This window comes from Primulina huaijiensis, chromosome 11 (genome assembly GCF_012295235.1).
Source record: "Primulina huaijiensis isolate GDHJ02 chromosome 11, ASM1229523v2, whole genome shotgun sequence".
NCBI classification, from domain to species: domain Eukaryota; kingdom Viridiplantae; phylum Streptophyta; class Magnoliopsida; order Lamiales; family Gesneriaceae; genus Primulina; species Primulina huaijiensis.
Window position 1 is genome coordinate 2,773,321 of NC_133316.1, and position 18,322 is coordinate 2,791,642.

The window sequence follows — 18,322 nt, forward strand, 5'->3', positions numbered from 1 at the left end:
TCTTAATATGAGCAAGATTACTGATTTGATCAGAAATCAAATTCTATAAATATTTTATTAGAGATGTCAATGGGGCGGGTATGGGACGGGTATGGCTAAACCCAAGACCCGACACATGAAGAAAACTTTGACCCATTACCCGCCCCACCCCGGTTAAATATTCTTCGGACTCACCCCATCCCAAATACGAAATGAGGTCGGGTAGACCCGCTAGACCCGCTAGACCCGAATTTTTTTTAAATGAAAACTGTAATCTTCTTATCACATGACTGAATTATGAAACAAACAAATCTCTAAATAAAACACAATAGAAAACTAATTCATGTCTTCGACTACACTTAATAATAACAAACAAAGTATTTTTACGACGTAATGAATTACATTAAAAAAAGTTACTAGCTCTCCAAAAAAATCTTGTCATCCCCAAAAATAACTCATCAGAACTTAAACAGACCAATGTAAAATCAGCGAGTAAGCAATATTTTAGACACATTCTTCATGATCATCTTCCTCTTTATCAAGAATGGTAGGACAAGTTGATAAATTACTTGAAGAATTACCTACAAAATTAAATAGAGAAAATACATTGAAAAAATAAAATTGTAATTTAAAACCGTAAAAAAATGTAATTTAAAGAGAGAGTATAGTAACAAAATTAAAATAAAAGTACAATAACAAATAAAACTGTGATTTATTTACCTTCCACCTCACCCCACAACCATCTTCGCGAGCATATCAATTTATATCCACATATATGGGGAGGGTATGGGGCGGGTATTACAGGACCCATGACCCGCCCCATACCTATATGGGTTTGAAAAATTAGACCCGAGACCCGCCCCATGACCCATTTAGTATGCCCAAACCCGCCCCAGATGGGGTGGGTCCATTGTGGGTCTGGGTAAAACCCGGACCCATTGACATCCCTATATTTTATTGAGGGTTATATGAAATAACACAATTCTTACACTCAGATTTTTGGCNGGCTTTATCCATTGTTGAATCCTTCGCTTGTTGCGCTTTATCCACAGCATAATCTCTGTACTCCCCCGCCTGTTGCATAGTGGAGTCCTTAGTCTCCTCGGCTTTTTCAGCTGCAGAATCCTTGCTCTCTCTAGCTTTATCCGTCATGTAGTCTTTATATTCGCCAACTTTCCCCTCCACGGCATCTTTCGTCCCTTTGCCCTCCTCTGCTGCAGAATCCTTCATTTCTTTATATTTCTCGGCCGTATGGCCCTCGTACTCCTCAGCCTTCTGGGCGGCAGAGTCCTTTATTTCCTTCCCTTTCTCTTCAGCCTTGACCGCAGTCTCACGGGTACTTTCGGCAGCTTCTTGAGACTTACCCAGTACGGCTTCCTTAGCCTGCCCTACTGTTTCCTGCACTGTACTGATCAGGTTCCCGATGATCCCGGGGCCCCTCTCTTCTTGCTTCCCACCATGCGTCGGCTGTTGCGCTTTAGTCTTTCCGGCTTTATCCATTGTTGAATCCTTCGCTTGTTGCGCTTTTTCCACAGTATAATCTCTGTACTCCCCCGCCTGTTGCATAGTGGAGTCCTTAGTCTCCTCGGCTTTTTCAGCTGCAGAATCCTTGCTCTCTCTAGCTTTGTCCGTCATGTAGTTTTTATATTCGCCAACTTTCCCCTCCACGGCATCTTTCGTCCCTTTGCCTTCCTCTGCTGCAGAATCCTTGGTCTTTGTAGCCTTCTCTGATGCAGAATCCTTCATTTCTTTATATTTCTCGGCCGTATGGCCCTCGTACTCCTCAGCCTTCTGGGCGGCAGAGTCCTTCATTTCCTTCCCTTTCTCTCCAGCCTTGGCCGCAGTCTCACGGGTGCTTTCGGCAGCTTCTTGAGACTTACCCAGTACGGCTTCTTTAGCTNTCCATTGTGGGTCTGGGTAAAACCCGGACCCATTGACATCCCTATATTTTATTGAGGGTTATATGAAATAACACAATTCTTACACTCAGATTTTTGGCAAAAAAAGAAAAAAAATTTCCACCAAAATTTCTCCCCTCTACCCCACAAAGAGATTTCAGCCACCCCAATTTTTCAAGAAAAATCCACGGCCACATATCCAGTTTCGACGTAAAATTGTTTAATATCTTTAATGCGATCTAAACAAAAATCAAATCTTCGATCGTGGACCTGATTAGACGATCGAATGGGAGATCCGTCCATAGAGAATTACAAAAAATGTTATATCCGCTTAAAAACCTGAATAGTTGGATCCGGCGTTAAATACGAAAAGTTAAATAGATCTAAACACCATATGATTGTTATAAATCTTAGTACGATTAAGGAACATTTCGAACGTCGAAACTAAAAAGTTTAAACTTCCGCTGTTCTTTGAGTGCGGAAAAACAATACTCCAACATTCATATCATGTGAATAGCTATACATATATGTATGTAGATATCATGTGTATATTTATCGAGCAAAGTGAATATCTTTATAATGATCAGACACTACTATCATCGATCATGAACTTAATTTAGCTTTTCACTCGCAAAGATTATGACGCAGCATACAACCACATCTTTATTCATTACAATAATTTTAAGGTCTTTATCTATGTTCATTCACGAGTATATTGCCTGTAAAAAAGATTTTACCGAAAAATATCACGCATAAACACCACAGAATTTACTTACGAACATCTGCCCTAATATGCAGGAATCATATATCCACGCCACAGAATTCAAAACTCTCAGTTAATCTCATTATTTTTGGAACAATTTTTTTCTTCTTTTTTTCCCGACATGCAACGAATGTGCATCGGCCGACTGCTATGCGCGAGAGAATAAAAGATGCAGGCCCATTCTACATTATCTCTAGCAACATTATGAGTTGGACTCTGCGTAGCCGAAAGTGTATAATATATTTCGCAAAAGAAGTTTAAACTAGAGCCACACCATTCTTCAATTTACACTGTGGTCCTCTTGAAACTTTATTTATACCGAATATTATTTTTGACTGATATTTTGTAACAATTTCATGTACCGATTCAATGTCCCGACATTTATATATGTGTCTTCCATTCAACCATTAATCGTTTGTGACTTCGTGTACACTTTTATTTTCATTCATATCTCCGATTTTCTAAAAAAAAAAAATCATATTTTATTTGGTCCCAAATAATTGCACATATTCAACATTTTGACAATGATGGTAGTTTTTTTTTAAATTTTTTTTTTGGGGTTAAAGTAATGTAATTTAATTTAATTTACATTTATTAGTTACTAATTAGTATAGATTTTGTGTTCATTTAAATTAATTGGTGAAGGTTTGCCGAAAAATTGGTAAATGTGCATATTGTTTAGGTTCATAACAATGAATATATTCAACTTCTCTCACTTTATCCACATTTAGTTTGCTACATTCATGTCCTTTAAGTTGTCCTTAATCGTTTCAATGTCATCGAACCACAATGTATTTTGACTTGTCCCTTATCTTAATATAGGTTTATCATCTAATACATTGCTTGGTTACATGGTCGGAAACAATAATTGTCCATGTTAGAAGAGAGCGTTTGGGACGCGAAATTTGAGAATTCGTACAGTTTAAAAGGTTGATGTTGCGTCGTTATCACTAACTAGCTATATTTTTTGATGAAATGACAAATATTTGATTATGTAATTTTTATCAAAATCATTGTTACATGCTCGATTCGATAAATTGCAAAGAGTGCAATTATTGGGACGTTAATTTTTTGGAGACAATAATTACCCCTACAAAGCAACTATCGAAACGTGACATTTGGACTTTTACGAGGTTTAAAATATTAGAGTTGCATCATTACTATTTTCTATATCTTTTGGTCAAACAACAAATACTTGATTCAACATTATGCTTCCGGGATTTTGAAAATATATTGAGGATGAAGTGTATATTTGGTTTTATATTTTGATCAAATATTGCAAGTTTTGAGCTTATATAAAAAAAGTCCTTTAATTTCTTGGTTGCTCCCTGTTTTAATGTTTTGGAAAAGCTTATGATATACTTAGTGTTCATCGCGTGCCATATTATTATTTTTTTTGTGTGTGATAATTTTTTTGTAAAAAAAATATATTTTATTTTATTAAGATATGATACTTATAGATTATCGATTAGATAAGCTTTACTGAGATAATTTGAACTTTTAGATAAATTAGTGATCAATTGGAGAAAAAAAATCAAAAAATGTAGACAAATGTACAAAAATTACTAATAAAATTACACCAACAAAGTTATCTAACAAATATTATGAAGAGTAAAACTGTAAAGAAATTCTGACGTCACATTGACATACCAAAATTAATTAGTATGATTTGCTCAAGNGTTCCCGATGATCCCGGGGCCCCTCTCTTCTTGCTTCCCACCATGCCTCGGCTGTTCTTCCATTTTAACTTCCGTTTCTCTCCTTCCCCTGTTCGCTTCACTCATCTCCTCCACCTCTGTTTTCGCAGCTGCTTCCGCCCTCTCTTCTTGTCTTGAAGCCATTCTAGTAACCGCAGAATTAAACTAAATTATTAAATTGAACCAAACACTCGAAACAGATGAAATGATGAAATGGTGTTAACTTGCACAAGTTTTTTGTTGGTATTTATGGGATCTTATAACCAAGCGGGGGAATATATGCTGGCTAGGTGATTCTTTCAAAATTAATGAGATTTTTCAGAGACTGACAGGTAGAAATGGATGCGTCGTTGGACTCCATCGTCACGCCATGTGGCGTGTCTGTGGTGCTAGATTGGGATGAAATGTAGAAATCTCGAGAGTCGGCGGACTTTATCCTCCGATGCTGCGCTTCTGGCGCAAACTTAATCCACGTTACGGTTATAATACGGACATGTGTTTTTATTCAGATATAATTTTTCTTTATAAATTAAAAGTATATAAACAACTGGTTGAGAAACGAGAAGCATATATAAATCATTTGCGGTATTAAATTAAACATCAGATAAAAGACACTATAATTTACATTGATTATGGCCCAAATGTTTGATCTCATGGTTACTTTAATCTTGCGAGATCCAATTTACAAGATACTGATGTTAAAAAAAATGCTAAAAAAAACAAAAAACCAAAAAATCAGACCAAACACTATTTATCGCTGTTACAGATATTCTCCATGATAATAACAGAGTTGGAAACCAATACATGATATTACACATTTTTGATGTTTCAATCCACCAAAAATTTATACAAATATTCAACAGCGAACACAATTTTTTTACACTGTAATGATACGCATCACCTAATGTAATTATTGGACTAGTAAAACAACTGTCATGAATCCTCAACCCCATGAAGCCTAACATTAAGTCTCCTTAGCCAAATCGAATGAAGTGTCATATGAAACACATCGTATCTCTTAGGACTCAAATTCACCTCGAAGTGTCGTCTCGCTTGCACGCCCCGTCGCTGCATTGTAATGTACTGTCTCGTAGAGATTCCAGTCAAAATATTTTTAAGATTCGGGATCTCTGTAACCGATATTTCGACAGAAAACGACTTCCAGTTCAAGACGTCGCTAAACGGGGGAACATAGTTATCCTTGATGAGCACGGGAACACAACCGGTGTAAAGGGCTTCGACCATTCTTGGACTCGCGACTTCGTACCCGCTCGGGCAAATGCAGTACCTGCTTTTCCTCATCATGGCTAAGTAAGAGACATCCTTTGGTAGGTATTTGTGAACTTGAACGTCTTGGTCTTTGTTTTCCCAATGTTGGAGAAGAATCGGCCTAATGGGACCGTGAAGTCCACCGGCAAAGAAAACGAGGATCGGTCGTTTCGAGGGGGATGGACCACCGATCAAGCCTTTGGTATGACGGCCAGGTAGATTGATCTCTGGTATGGAGACGTCTTTCGAGGGTTGAAATCCTTCTGTCATGTTTGCATTGCATAGAGCTCGAATTGAGTTGTTAAATAGCCAGGGAACGGATTTAGAAAGCTCGGGCCCCTGCAATGAAAATATAAACAATCGGCAAAAAACCATTTCAGATTTCTTGGAAGAGACCTGAACAATAGTTCGATACTTTTAACAAAAATCACAATACCAAGAATTTGATGCGGTAACGGAAATTGACATTGCAAGAAAATCTAAAAACACAGAAAAACAAACACAAGACAAGATGTATTTACCCAATCGTGGCACGCCAGCATGAAATGATCAGCTCCAAGACTTCGATTCCAATATGGATATTTCTTAGAGACAAGATCGACATAGTCTTTCACGGTCTGTTTCATTGGCAACCAATGATCTTTTGGAGATTTATTATATATGAAGTGGACTATTGATGCCACGCTGAAGGGGAGGAAAAAAACATGCGCATTTTCGGGTTCCCTAGTCCGAAATTTTGTAGTTTCCATCTTATATATGAAGTTTCCCTCCATGGAATAAATGCTACCACAAGGACCATTGTGGAAAATAGGTTGCTCTCCTTCTCCATAGACATACACTTTGAACTGCTTTTCCATCCCCAAATAGCTCCTAATGTGCCAAATGAAGATTATTAACGGATGAAGAAAAATTTGTCATCGATTAACATAATTTGAATCTCGCTACATGTTGCAAGATAGAAGTACGTAACACAAGCTCGAACTATCACACACAGCACCATGCTCCGAAGCTCAAGAGGAACCCATTGAGCAAGACTGCTATTAGGCTTGCCAAAAATAGGCATATTGTTGAACCCATTGAGCAAGACTGCTATTAGGCTTGCCAAAAATTTTAGTCGCACGTGCATATATTAACAAAGTTACATCTAATGATTTGCTAAACTTTTTAAATTTCAATTAAACCGAGGATGAGGGTTTGATAACACCATGTTACAAAGCTAACAAATGCAACATACCGGTGAAAAGCCAGTGGATTCCAATAGATTGCACCGTTAGGTATGTAGTCTGAGTCATATGTTCCATTTCCATTATTCGCATCTCGAATTGAGGCTCGAGCTCGTTGGAGTCGGGCTTCAAGAGTTTCTAAATTGCTGAACTTTCTTTTTATTCTCGGACTTGTTGAAAGGATGAGAGTTTCATTTGATGACGGATTAATATAAGATCCATTCTTAGACATTATAGAACTTTCTTCCCCCTCCTCTACCTGCTTACATAATAATTATTATTATTAAAAGATTATATATAAGACCAAAGATCAGTTATTAATTTCATGATTTTGATTAATTATATAAGATAATGAATGAATCAACCAAATATTCAAATCACCCTTACGTAAAACCAAGAATGAAAATATTCTGAAAGTCAAATTTCAAATATTTTCATCCCTTAATTTGGAAAACAATTGTCTGATAAAATACTAAAGATTCTTTGCCTACAAGTGCAAGAAATGTCACAATTGCACAAACGGAATAAAGGCGAGAAAAATAATTAACAACAATTCCAAAAAAGAACTACTAGGGACCAGAAAATAGTTGCTTCTGAATATATAACGTTATCACATGGAATTTTTCCAGAATCATGTTCTATATATATATATATGTTATTATGTTAAAATTTCACACAAGGTTTGGACCTAAACTCATCCGGCGAAAAATTCATATTAAATTCAAATTACGCACTCCATTAATTTTTAATATTTTGGAATAATAAATTTTAATAAAAATTTATGCTAAAATCAAATACACTTAAAAAATAATGATAATAGTAAATAATAAAACAAGATTTCTCACATGTGGCACGGTCCTTGTAGCTACAACGGCAAGCGGCGGTGCCGCGGAGCGGTTGAGATTGTAGTCAGCCGAAAGCGCCGCCTCCTTTTCTTCACCACCCACCACCGTCCGCCACACCTCAAAAGCTGCGCCGCCGTCTCCAGGCGGCGGAATAATCTCCTCGACACTCAACGCTCCTTCACTACTATAACCAGGAAAAAGAGAACTCCGCACCCAAGGATGATCGTAGCTGGAAGNAACACTCACGTCTAACTTTGCAATTTAGTGTACGAATTTGCCAAATATTTTATAATTTTAGTGAGGAAAAATTGCAATTGGAGTTCGATAAGTTGGTCTGTTTTGTGTTTTAATCAAATAATTTGTCAAACTTTGATTTTATTCCAATAATTTTTTATTTTTTTGGTTTAGATCCTTCTTTTATCCGAAACCACTAAATTTACCTGATATTGAATATTTGACATCAATGCTTTCCTATGAGACTCACGTAACAAGAATAAAACTTATATTACATATATTAAAATATATATAAACAGAAATAAAAGAAAAAACAAACTTTTTTCTTCTCATTTTGAAGTACCGGGGCCATTTTGCTTTTTTTTTTTTCCTTCTTTTATCTGATGAATTTTAATATGAGCTTTATTCTCGCTAAATATGACACGTATGAGAGAATCAGTGACAAAACAAACCATAGAGCTTTCGGGAAAAAAAAGAGCATAAAAAAATTCAAATTATTGTATGAAAATCAAAATTTGACAAATTATAGAATTAAAACCCCAAATATACCAATTTTTTTAGTGTTTTGTCTCCTTAAGAACCACACTTGAAGGAGGACCGTGTGTGTGTGTGTGAAGAATCGTAAAATATCAATGGTAATAAATATTGATAAAAAAAAACTCTATTTGTTTGGACAAGTATTTTGATAACATTTTTTAATATTTTATAAGAAAAAAACTTAAAGTATGTGTTTTGACAAGATTTTTGTAAAAAATTTTTAATTTTTTTTAACAAATATGTTCTCCGAGTATATTATTTTAAAAATAGTTGATATATGTTTTCTGGTGTTTTAGAACTTTTGAAACCCTTTCAACCGTAAAAGCGTTTTCATAAAATAGTTTTCAAAACACATATTTATTCGTAAAATAATTTTAAAATTTCTTTAAAAAAAACGCTTTTTTTAACCAACGTTTTACAAGTACTTATCCAAACGGAATAATATGCACAAACTCTATGTTTTAGACTTCCTCTCAAAGCTAATTATTAACTAATCTTTACGTACGTAACAATCATTAATGTTAAAAACCAATTAATCTTTATCAATAATTGTTCACATGTTTGGTATAAGATTAATTCTTTTGTGAGACGATCTCACGAATCTTTATCTGTGAGACGGGTCAATCCTACCGATAATCACAATAAAAAGTAATACTCTTAGCACAAAAAATAATACTTTTTCATGGATGACCTAAATAAGATATTTTTCTCACAAAATACGATCCGTGCGACCGTTTCACGTAAGTTTTTACCTTGGTATAATGCATACGGAAATTTCCGAATTCTTTGATTTCAGATAATAATATTTTAATACCTAGGTTGTAAAAACAGAACAACCATTTTAGGACACAAAAAAAATCCATTTTCGTCAACAATATGAACCATATTACCTAAACCTGTGAGGGGTCCAAACCAAATTCAATCGTACAAAAGTTTTCACGAGAATTACAAAATCCTTTTGTACTTTAATCGAAAGATTTTTGGCTAGCTTGCCTTTCAGTACATCCACAAAATTATTAGGTACATATATGTTTCACAATATTTATATTGTCCGATAAATAAATACATTTTTTTAAAAAAAAAGACAAATAAATAGTTTGAGTGCAACAAATGTCTTTGATGTGAGAGCAATCGAAACATGACATTTGAAGTGTTGTACAGTTTAAAATATTATAATTACACTGTTATTATCAGTTATAGCATTTGATAAAACGCTCGACCATATGTCGATTATATTAATCTTTATTTTCGAACTTCTACGTCTAGTTGCCACACCAGGGTCTCATAAGGTCTCGTATTCTTGGTGACGTACCAAATGCTACGAAAGAAAAAAAGAATGGAGAATCGAACTCAACTGTGTGCCATAACTTTATTTTATTCTTTTGGGATTACAAAAGTCAATCTGGCCTCGACATTCCATGGGATTCTTGGGCATGGAATATTGGAAAAGGTCATGGAGATAATGGGTTCGTATTTTCTGCGATGGGGGCTGCTTCCTCTTGTAATGATGAATATTTTAACTCATATGATATTTAGTAATTTTAGAGATATTTTTATTCTAAATATTTTTTTTTTGTCATTTAAAATGCATGTTTTTTTCGTCAAATTGTCAGTTTAGTTATGATCTTAATTCATTAATTTATATTTTTATTTTCAATTTTAGTACTTAAATACTAGCGTGACATCAGACACATCAATAATTTTTTGTGCCACAAAATCATTTTTCGATATCATACTACCATTTATCTACGTCATGTTAGTAATCCGATGAAATATGACTAAAATTGAAAAAAAATACAAATTAGTTAACTAATATCTTAAATTGAACGATAATATGATTAAAAAAAAATGAAAAATGTCCTAGTGATATGACCAAAAATGCAATTTTACTAAATTTTATTTGTCAATGATTTCCAGACCAATTAATTTAATTGAAATCGATACTCTATAAAAATATTTTGACTATAAATCATATATTTTAGTAAAACTTAATCTCATACTAATCGAATTACTTAAAACTTAATCTCATACTAATCGAATTACAACACTGATAGCTCCAAATATATATATTTTAAAATAGTTTAATTTGCTAATATTATATTAATGCTCTTACATAAATTTTCTCTATAAATAAAATGGAGACAAATAGTTTGCTAATATTATATTAATGCTCTTACCTAAATTTTCTCTATAAAAATAAAATGGAGACTATTTATAAGTTCGCCCATTAAAATGACCAAAGTGATTTTCTAAGGGTTCATGCGTTATTATTTAAATACTAAAACTATCTAAGTTTTCCTTAACACACACACATATATGAGCAGTGATACCCTGCTCACTCTTTAATGAGCGACTATGGACGCCAGCTGCCAACTGTAATTTTTTATTTTTTATTTTTAAAAAAAGAAAAACAAAATTAAAAAATATGAGACCCATTACACGCTCAAATTTCAGAAAGGAATCGGACGACTTTCGAACACTCATTTTACGCACCGAAAGATGAAAAACTTATCAGCCGTGCTCTTTCACTAAACACTGGAAGATCGACCAAGCTGACCAAGCGCTTGGGTTGACATAGCGCTTGGGTCGACACAAAGCGGTCGACCCACGTCGCTGTGTCGACCCAATGTTTTTTGGTCAACCCAAGCGCTTGGTCGCTTTGTGATANTATATATTGCAAAAAGTTGGCACAAGACAATGGTGGACTAATTACGCTCTCGCAAATGATTAGTTGAAAGTTACATCTATCTTGATGAAGAATAATATATTCGAAAATGAAGATATTAATTTGTGATCCATTGACTTGGAAAACTACTTTTGTGGTTTCCTCTCACACTCACAATTGATGTAGTGGCCCTCTATCTAGCTACTCACAAGTTGGGGTAGACGAGGGGACCTTAATTTTATGCCTAAAAAATGGAGCTAGGGATATTCTAGGCTACTCAAATTGTTATTCATTCATTCATGCATTGATCAGAATCAAATATTTATCGAATCACTACAAAGTTATTAATAGTCTAGTGAAATATTATGTGGTATGTTTTAAAACATAATGATATTAAACTTATAAATGGTCTTAAATTAGATTAGAGAAAACTATATTTTTTGTTATATAACTTGTAGTACACTAATTTATATTTTCTCTCAATTCAATCATTTTTCACCATAGTACTAACGTTTTTTTTAATCAAAGTTTGTTAACGAGTTTTGTCAGCAAATTATCTCTAAGATACAAGAAATCCTTTGTGACGCCCGATTTAGGAATTCATTATTTCCTTACTAAGTGCCACATTTTCTTACAATCTTTTTTTATTGAACTACTATTCTTATTTTTACTATTATTATTATAACAAAAGATATTGCAGATAAATATTTCCTACTATCATTTAAAGATATATACAAGTATTTACATTCTTATTTCAAATATGTACAATTATTTTACAGCGGAAGTTTAACTTTTATTTATAAACAGATCATCACGCCTTTCAAACGCTCTTATTTCAGCTTCAGTTATTTTGCTCCTGTTCCAATTCTGGGGTTCTTGTGTCTGGAAATTACAATAGACGAAATGAAACAGAGGGTTAAGTCTTTGAGAACTTAGTGAGTTTAAATTAGTATATAGCTTTTAAATAAAGTAAAATAGCGCTTCATTATGCATGTTATGAATGCTATGCAATGGAATAATAGATAAATAAAAATTTCATAAATTAACATTGGTGGCTCAAATTGAGCACTTTTTACGAGCCGAGTGAACCATTCTTCGGACCGAAATATTCGGTGCGCGTTGTTCAGATGAACCATATACCCGGAACTTTTGACCCGTTGTTCATTGGACTCATTTTTCGGGCCGAAGCCACGTTGTCAAGTGGACTTAATTTCCGGGCCGAAGCCACGTTGTCCATGACTCCATTCATTAACGATATATCAATCCATTCATAAATATGCAAGAAAAATATATCAGTAATCGAAATGAACCGTGGATGATTTGAACATTAAATAAATGCTATTGAAATTTCCAGGCCAAATGTCAAAGGCTTTAATAGAAGAATGAATAGTAATTTCCCCACCTGATAACTTACAGTTTAGGCTTGATTAATAATCCGAGTTGCTGGAGTAAGTCCAAAAAATATATTATGAATGATATTTATATGTTAAAGTTTTTAAGTAACTAGCTGATCATTTCCAGACTATCTTTTGTTCAAAATTTAACCCGGTTGATTTTACTTAAGTTTGCAAATTTCATATTAATTAGAAGATATCTCCAAACATTACGAAAGTTGGCCAAAAAGTCGGAAATATCACCAGGAAAGTTCGGCCGCCGGAAAAACGACGATACGGCGGCGCGTGTACTCAGTTTCGGAGCGTGAATGGCCTTCCGGCGGCCACGCGCGGCCGGTTTTTTTCCAGCATATGTAACTTTGTAAGATCTTTAATTCTTATGTTGAAAGTTTTTTCAAATTCCTAAACGATCAATACCAGATTTAAATATCGTCCTATGGTGAACTAAGGTACTCCGGCATTCCGAAAATGTTAGTTCCGGCAATATTTTGAGACGACGGACGGTATGTACCTTATCTATGCCACAAGAGGTACAACTTTTGTGTTCAAGTCAACCTCTAGTTTGGTGAGTAGCTATAAGAAAAATGAGCGAAAAGTAGCTAGCTTGAAACGGGATTCCGTTGCCGTTTTTCGGAATATCTTGGTTTGATTTTCTTGTTCTTGATCGCTCTTTTTACGCCACCTCCAGTGCTATATTGCTTTATGATATGAGGTGAATAGTTGGTGATTTACTGGAATTTTTCGGAAAGGTTTATGGATTTTCTTCTATTTTTTCTTCTCTTCTTCCCTTCTTCCTTTCTTCTTTCTTCTTTCACTTTTCCTCTCTCGGCTGGTCTTGTGAATTGCAAGGAAGAAGGTTCAGATATATAGCCGAGGATTCATGTTTATCCATTTAATTTATTTTTATTATTATTATTATTATTTATTAAATGGAAAAAAATTATCATGTTTATCCAAACTTAATATTATTATATTCTTGTATTATATTAAACTTATGTATTGAACCTAATTATAAATTATCTTACATTGAACTTAATAATTATTGTACTTAATTACTTAACATATATGTTGAGCTAAATAATAATATGTTATTATATTTTATTATATTTTGGGTATTTGATTTTGGAATGGAAACCTCATAGTGCTTGATGAATTTTTAAGTGTATTGTGATGTATTTTAATGTATTTCTAGATACTTTGGATAAATAAAATTTGTACCGACAAATAATGTGATAAAATTTTAAAAATGAAAATAGTAAAATTAATACTAATAAAAATACATTTATGCACCTTTGTTGTTAGGGTGTCACAATATCCCTTCCTTTTAAAAATTTGGTCCCCGGATTTAAGAGTTATTGGAATAAATGAGGATATTGACATCTCATATCTTTCTCTGTTTCCCACGTTGCTTCTTCAATTTTGTGGTTTTTCCATAAGACTTTTATCAACTGAATTGGTCGACCACGAAGTTCCTTTATTCTTTGGTCCAAAATCTTCACAGGTTATTCTTCATATGCTAGATTTTCTTCCAGATATATCTGTTGGTGGTCAATCAATTGGGCTGAGTCTACTTTGCATTTCCTTAATTGTGATACGTGGAATACGTTATGTATACTAGAGATATTTTTGGGTAGAGATAGACGATAAGCCACAGTGCCTATTCATTCTATCACTTCAAAGGGTCCAACAAATCGAGGATGCAACTTTCCTTTCTTTCCAGTACGCTTGATTTCTTTTCTTGGTGATACTTTTAGTAATACGTAATCTCCGACTTCAAATTTCAAATTTTTCCGCCTCTTATCTGCATAACTCTTCTGTTGACTTTGAGCTGTTTGTATTCGTTGCCTGATAAGTTGTATTTCGTCGATAGCTTCTTGTATAATGTCAGGCCTGATTGGTCATTCTTGTCCATTCTTTGTGCCTCTCCATTCATCCATATCCCAGTTAAGAGGAGAGCGACATTTTCTTCCATATAATGCTTCATATGGCGCCATTTTTATTGAGGATTGATAACTATAGTTGTATGAAAATTCAACTAGAGGCAAATGTTTTCCCCAGTTTGCCCCAAAATCCAGCACACATACGCGAAGCATGTCTTCCAATATTTGAATGGTTCGTTCAGACTGACCATCAGTTTGCGGATGTGCTGCTGAGCTAAAATTTAATTTTGTACCAAAGCATTCCTGAAGTTTTCTCCATAATCTTGACGTAAACTTCGGATCTCTATCAGATACTATGGTAGTGGGGATACCATGTAATCATATAATTTCTTTCTGATAGAGTTCAGCCAGTTTTTCCACCCCATATTTGTGACTTATGGGTATGAAATGTGCTGACTTGGTCAAGCGATCAACAATCACCCATATGCTATTAAAACCTCCTGGGAGCTGGGTAATCCGGTCACAAAGTCCATAGTTATTCGATCCCATTTCCATTCTGGTATAGGAAGTGGTTGCAAAAGACCTGCTGGTCTTTGATGTTCAGCCTTTATCATTTGGCAAGATAGGCATTGTGAAATGAAATCTGCAATATCTCGTTTCATTCCTATCCACCAGAAGTGTTTTTTAATCTCTTGGTACATCTTAGATCCTCCTGGATGAATGCTGATCCGAGACTGATGTGATTTTTCCATTATTTCCTTTTTCATTGAGCTAGGCACACAAATACGGTCATGATATAATAGTATTCCTTGTGAATTGGTGATGAAATTGGTATCAGTACGGAGTTTTGAAACTTCTTGGTCCAATTCTTGATTTTGCTTAATTCTGGAATGAAATTCAGGTTCGATTCTCAATCCGACCAAGTGCCCACGTGAATGGATGTGTACCCATTCTTTTTTTTCTTTCATTTCAAAACAAGCCATGTTAATATTTCTACTTAAAGCATCAACCACTACATTAGCTTTACCTGATTGATAAAGAATGGAACAATCATAATCTTCCAAAAATTCAATCCATCTTCTTTGCCTCATGTTCAGCTCTTTTTGAGTAAATAAATACTTCACGCTTTTGTGGTCTGTATAAATATCAAAAGTGGAACCGTACAAGTAGTGTCTCCATTTTGCTAATGTAAACACCATTGCTCCTAATTCCAGATCATGAGTGGGATAATTTAACTCGTGATTCTTTAATTTTCTAGATGCGTATGCAATAACTTTATCGTTTTGCATTAATAGACATCCAAAGCCTTCTTTTGAGGCATCTGTGTAAACCACAAATCCTTCTGTCCCTTCTGGTAAAGCTAATACAGGTGCACTAGTAAGCATTTTTTTTAATTTGCAAAAACTTTTCTCACACTCATCATTCCACAAAAAAGGGTTTTCTTTGCGAGTTAGTTGTGTCAGGGGAACAACAATTTTCGCAAAATCTTTAATGAATCTTCGGTAGTATCCTGCTAAGCCGAGAAAACTTCTAATTTCTGTGATGTTGATTGGTTGTTTCCATCGAGATATGGCTTCAATTTTTGCAGGATCTACTTCCAGTCCTTTCTTAGAGATAAAGTGACCAAGAAATGACACTTTTTCTAGCCAAAATTCACACTTGCTGAATTTGGCATACAATTGATGTTCTTTCAAAGTTTTGAGAATCAATCGTAGATGTTGAGCATGTTCCTCATGACTTATTGAAAATATCAAAATGTCATCTATGAATATGACAACGAATTTGTCCAAGAATGGTTGAAATATTCGATGCATCATATCCATGAAAGCTGCAGGAGCGTTGGTTAATCCGAATAGCATTACCACAAACTCATATTGTCCATAACGGGTATTAAAAGCCGTTTTAGAGATGTCATCCTCCTTAATTCTCAATTGGTAATATCCTTGTCGCAAATCAAGTTTTGAATATACTTGAGAACCTTGTAAGACGTCAAACAATTCTTCGATATGTGGTAGAGGATATTTGTTTTTGATGGTAACATTGTCAAGTTCTCGATAATCAATGCACATCTTTAGATTTCCATCTTTCTTTTTGACAAATAATACTGGAGCACCCCATGGCGATGTACTAGGCCGGACATATTTCTTGTCCATGAGCTCTTGTAATTGAAGTTTTAATTCTTTTAACTCTGAAGGTGCCATTCGGTATGGAGTTTTAGATCTGGGTTGTGCTCCAGGTATTCGATCAATGGAAAATCTACGTCTCTCTGAGGAGGTAAAGTATTGATCTCTTCAGAAAAAATTTCTGGAAATTCTTGTACAACTGAGATTTCTGAGATCTTGAGTTGATCTTTTGGCTTATTTATCAAATAAGCTAGAAATCCTTGTCCGTTGTCTTTTAGTATAGCCCTAGCTTCTGCTGTTGATATTATTCCCACGGTATGGTTAGCTTTGGAAATTATTGGATGAGAAGTTTGAAGATAAACTTCTTTTGTATAGCAATTGAGCTGGGCTTGGTGTCTAAATAACCAGTCCATTCCAAGAATAATATCATAGTTCTTGATAGGTAATTCAATCAAATCTGCTAGATATTCTTTTTCTTGGAAGTTTAAGGGACAGTTTTTGTAAATGATGTCAGTAATCATTGTTGTCCCTATAGGTGAGCTAATTTCGAAGCTATATGGTAACTGCTCCGATAACAATGGTAATTTACGTACAAAAACTTTTGAGATAAAAGAATGAGTAGCTCTTGGATCAAATAAAGTTTCTGCAGAACTGGATAATATGGTAACAGTACCTTCTACGACTGCAGTGGGGTCAACTTCCTCTTCTTTGTTTCCTAAGAAGGCATAGGCTCGAGCATGTATCTTTGCCTTTGTTGTGGGTTGAGTCTTCTGCGTTCTTTTTGGACAATCTTGAATACGGTGTTGCTCACTTCCGCAAATAAGACATTTCCCACCTTTTCTCCGGCACTTTTCTTCTTCATGATTTGGTAATCCACAATATCCACACTTTTTATTGTTTTTTGGACCTTTTCCTTTAACAGCTTCTCCTTGCCTGACTGGTTGTGTTCTTTTTTCAAATTTTTTTTTCCGGTTATTATCCTCAAAAGGGTTGGGCTTCCTGATTTTCTTTTCTTCTTCCTCTTTTTTAAGAAGTGCCTTGATGTCTTCTTCTACTCGTAGAGCTTGATTAACAGCAGAAACATAACTGACAACTTCTGTGGACAGTGTTGCCCAACGAATATCGAGCTTTAATGCTTGAACAAATTTTTTTCTTTTTCTTACCTCATCTTCCATGTAATGTGGTGCATAATGTATAAGACGATGGAATTCTGCCTCATATTGAGCTACGGTCATGTCACCTTGGACTAAATCCATAAATTCACGTTCTCGGGTATTTAATATAACTTGAGTTATATATTTACCTTCGAATTTTTGCAGAAAATTGTCCCACGTTTTAGGGGTGTGATTTTTTGTCCACTTATGTTCCACCGTACGCCACCAGTTATGAGCTGCTTCTTCAAATAAGTGGAAAAATTCACCTTTTGTTCTTCAGAATAATTGAGAATAGAGAATATTTTGTTAATTTTGCTTAGCCAAGATTATGCTTGATATGCATCTAATTTGCCTTCAAACTTTGGCGGTTTGAATCTCAAAAATCTCTCAAGAGCTCGATCATTTGCCTCAATGTGATGTTCTTGAGCTTGATCATGAGGTCGTGGTTGATTTTGCTGACAAAACTGCACAAATTGATGCATTATTTCAAACATATTTTGTATGTTTTGTTCTTGGGGGTGGGGGGGGATTGTGTTGAGAGTTTCTGGAATTTCCACCAGTTGCCGAGTTGTGGTCATCTTGAGGGGGAATTTCTTGTCCAATTCTGGCTTGAGTACTATTTTGTGAAGACGTCATTCTAAACACATAAATATAAAATATG

General features: G+C 34.7%; 3 protein-coding genes across 4 annotated transcripts; all 3 read right to left on the minus strand.

Annotated features, from left to right (window-relative positions):
* Positions 1–483: 483 nt before the first annotated feature.
* LOC140987761 (uncharacterized) lies at positions 484–4,733 on the minus strand. The gene is made up of 3 exons (XM_073456413.1): positions 4,318–4,733; positions 969–1,921; positions 484–560 (listed from the first exon to the last, which is right to left on the minus strand). Exons 1-3 carry the CDS (start codon positions 4,479–4,481, stop codon positions 484–486), a joined length of 1,194 nt encoding a protein of 397 aa, XP_073312514.1. The 5' UTR covers positions 4,482–4,733.
* Positions 4,734–5,052: 319 nt separating this feature from the next.
* On the minus strand, positions 5,053–7,807 carry LOC140988260 (probable glycosyltransferase At5g03795). 2 transcript variants are annotated; one of them, XM_073457271.1, is made up of 4 exons: positions 7,675–7,758; positions 6,841–7,079; positions 6,128–6,476; positions 5,053–5,945 (listed from the first exon to the last, which is right to left on the minus strand). In XM_073457271.1, the coding sequence occupies exons 2-4, from the start codon at positions 7,059–7,061 to the stop codon at positions 5,271–5,273; spliced, it is 1,245 nt and encodes a 414-aa protein (XP_073313372.1). In that variant the 5' UTR covers positions 7,062–7,079; positions 7,675–7,758; the 3' UTR covers positions 5,053–5,270. The 2 variants fall into 2 exon arrangements, with proteins under 2 accessions (XP_073313372.1, XP_073313371.1); XM_073457270.1 differs by having other exon boundaries at positions 5,054–5,945; positions 6,841–7,088; positions 7,675–7,807.
* An 8,759-nt stretch (positions 7,808–16,566) lies between these two features.
* On the minus strand, positions 16,567–17,742 carry LOC140987764 (uncharacterized). The gene has a single exon (XM_073456419.1). It carries the CDS (start codon positions 17,740–17,742, stop codon positions 16,567–16,569), a length of 1,176 nt encoding a protein of 391 aa, XP_073312520.1.
* Positions 17,743–18,322: the final 580 nt, after the last annotated feature.

Bases quoted from the DNA above. Each gene is read 5' to 3' on its own strand.
- LOC140987764 (XM_073456419.1), bottom strand. From the start codon at position 17,742: ATGACCGTAGCTCAATATGAGGCAGAATTCCATCGTCTTATACATTAT.
- LOC140988260 (XM_073457271.1), bottom strand. From the start codon at position 7,061: ATGTCTAAGAATGGATCTTATATTAATCCGTCATCAAATGAAACTCTC. The intron at 6,477-6,840 runs GTATGTTGCATT...TTGGCACATTAG, and splicing joins AATCCACTGGCTTTTCACCG to GAGCTATTTGGGGATGGAAA. The intron at 5,946-6,127 runs GTAAATACATCT...TTTTCATTGCAG, and splicing joins TGCTGGCGTGCCACGATTGG to GGGCCCGAGCTTTCTAAATC.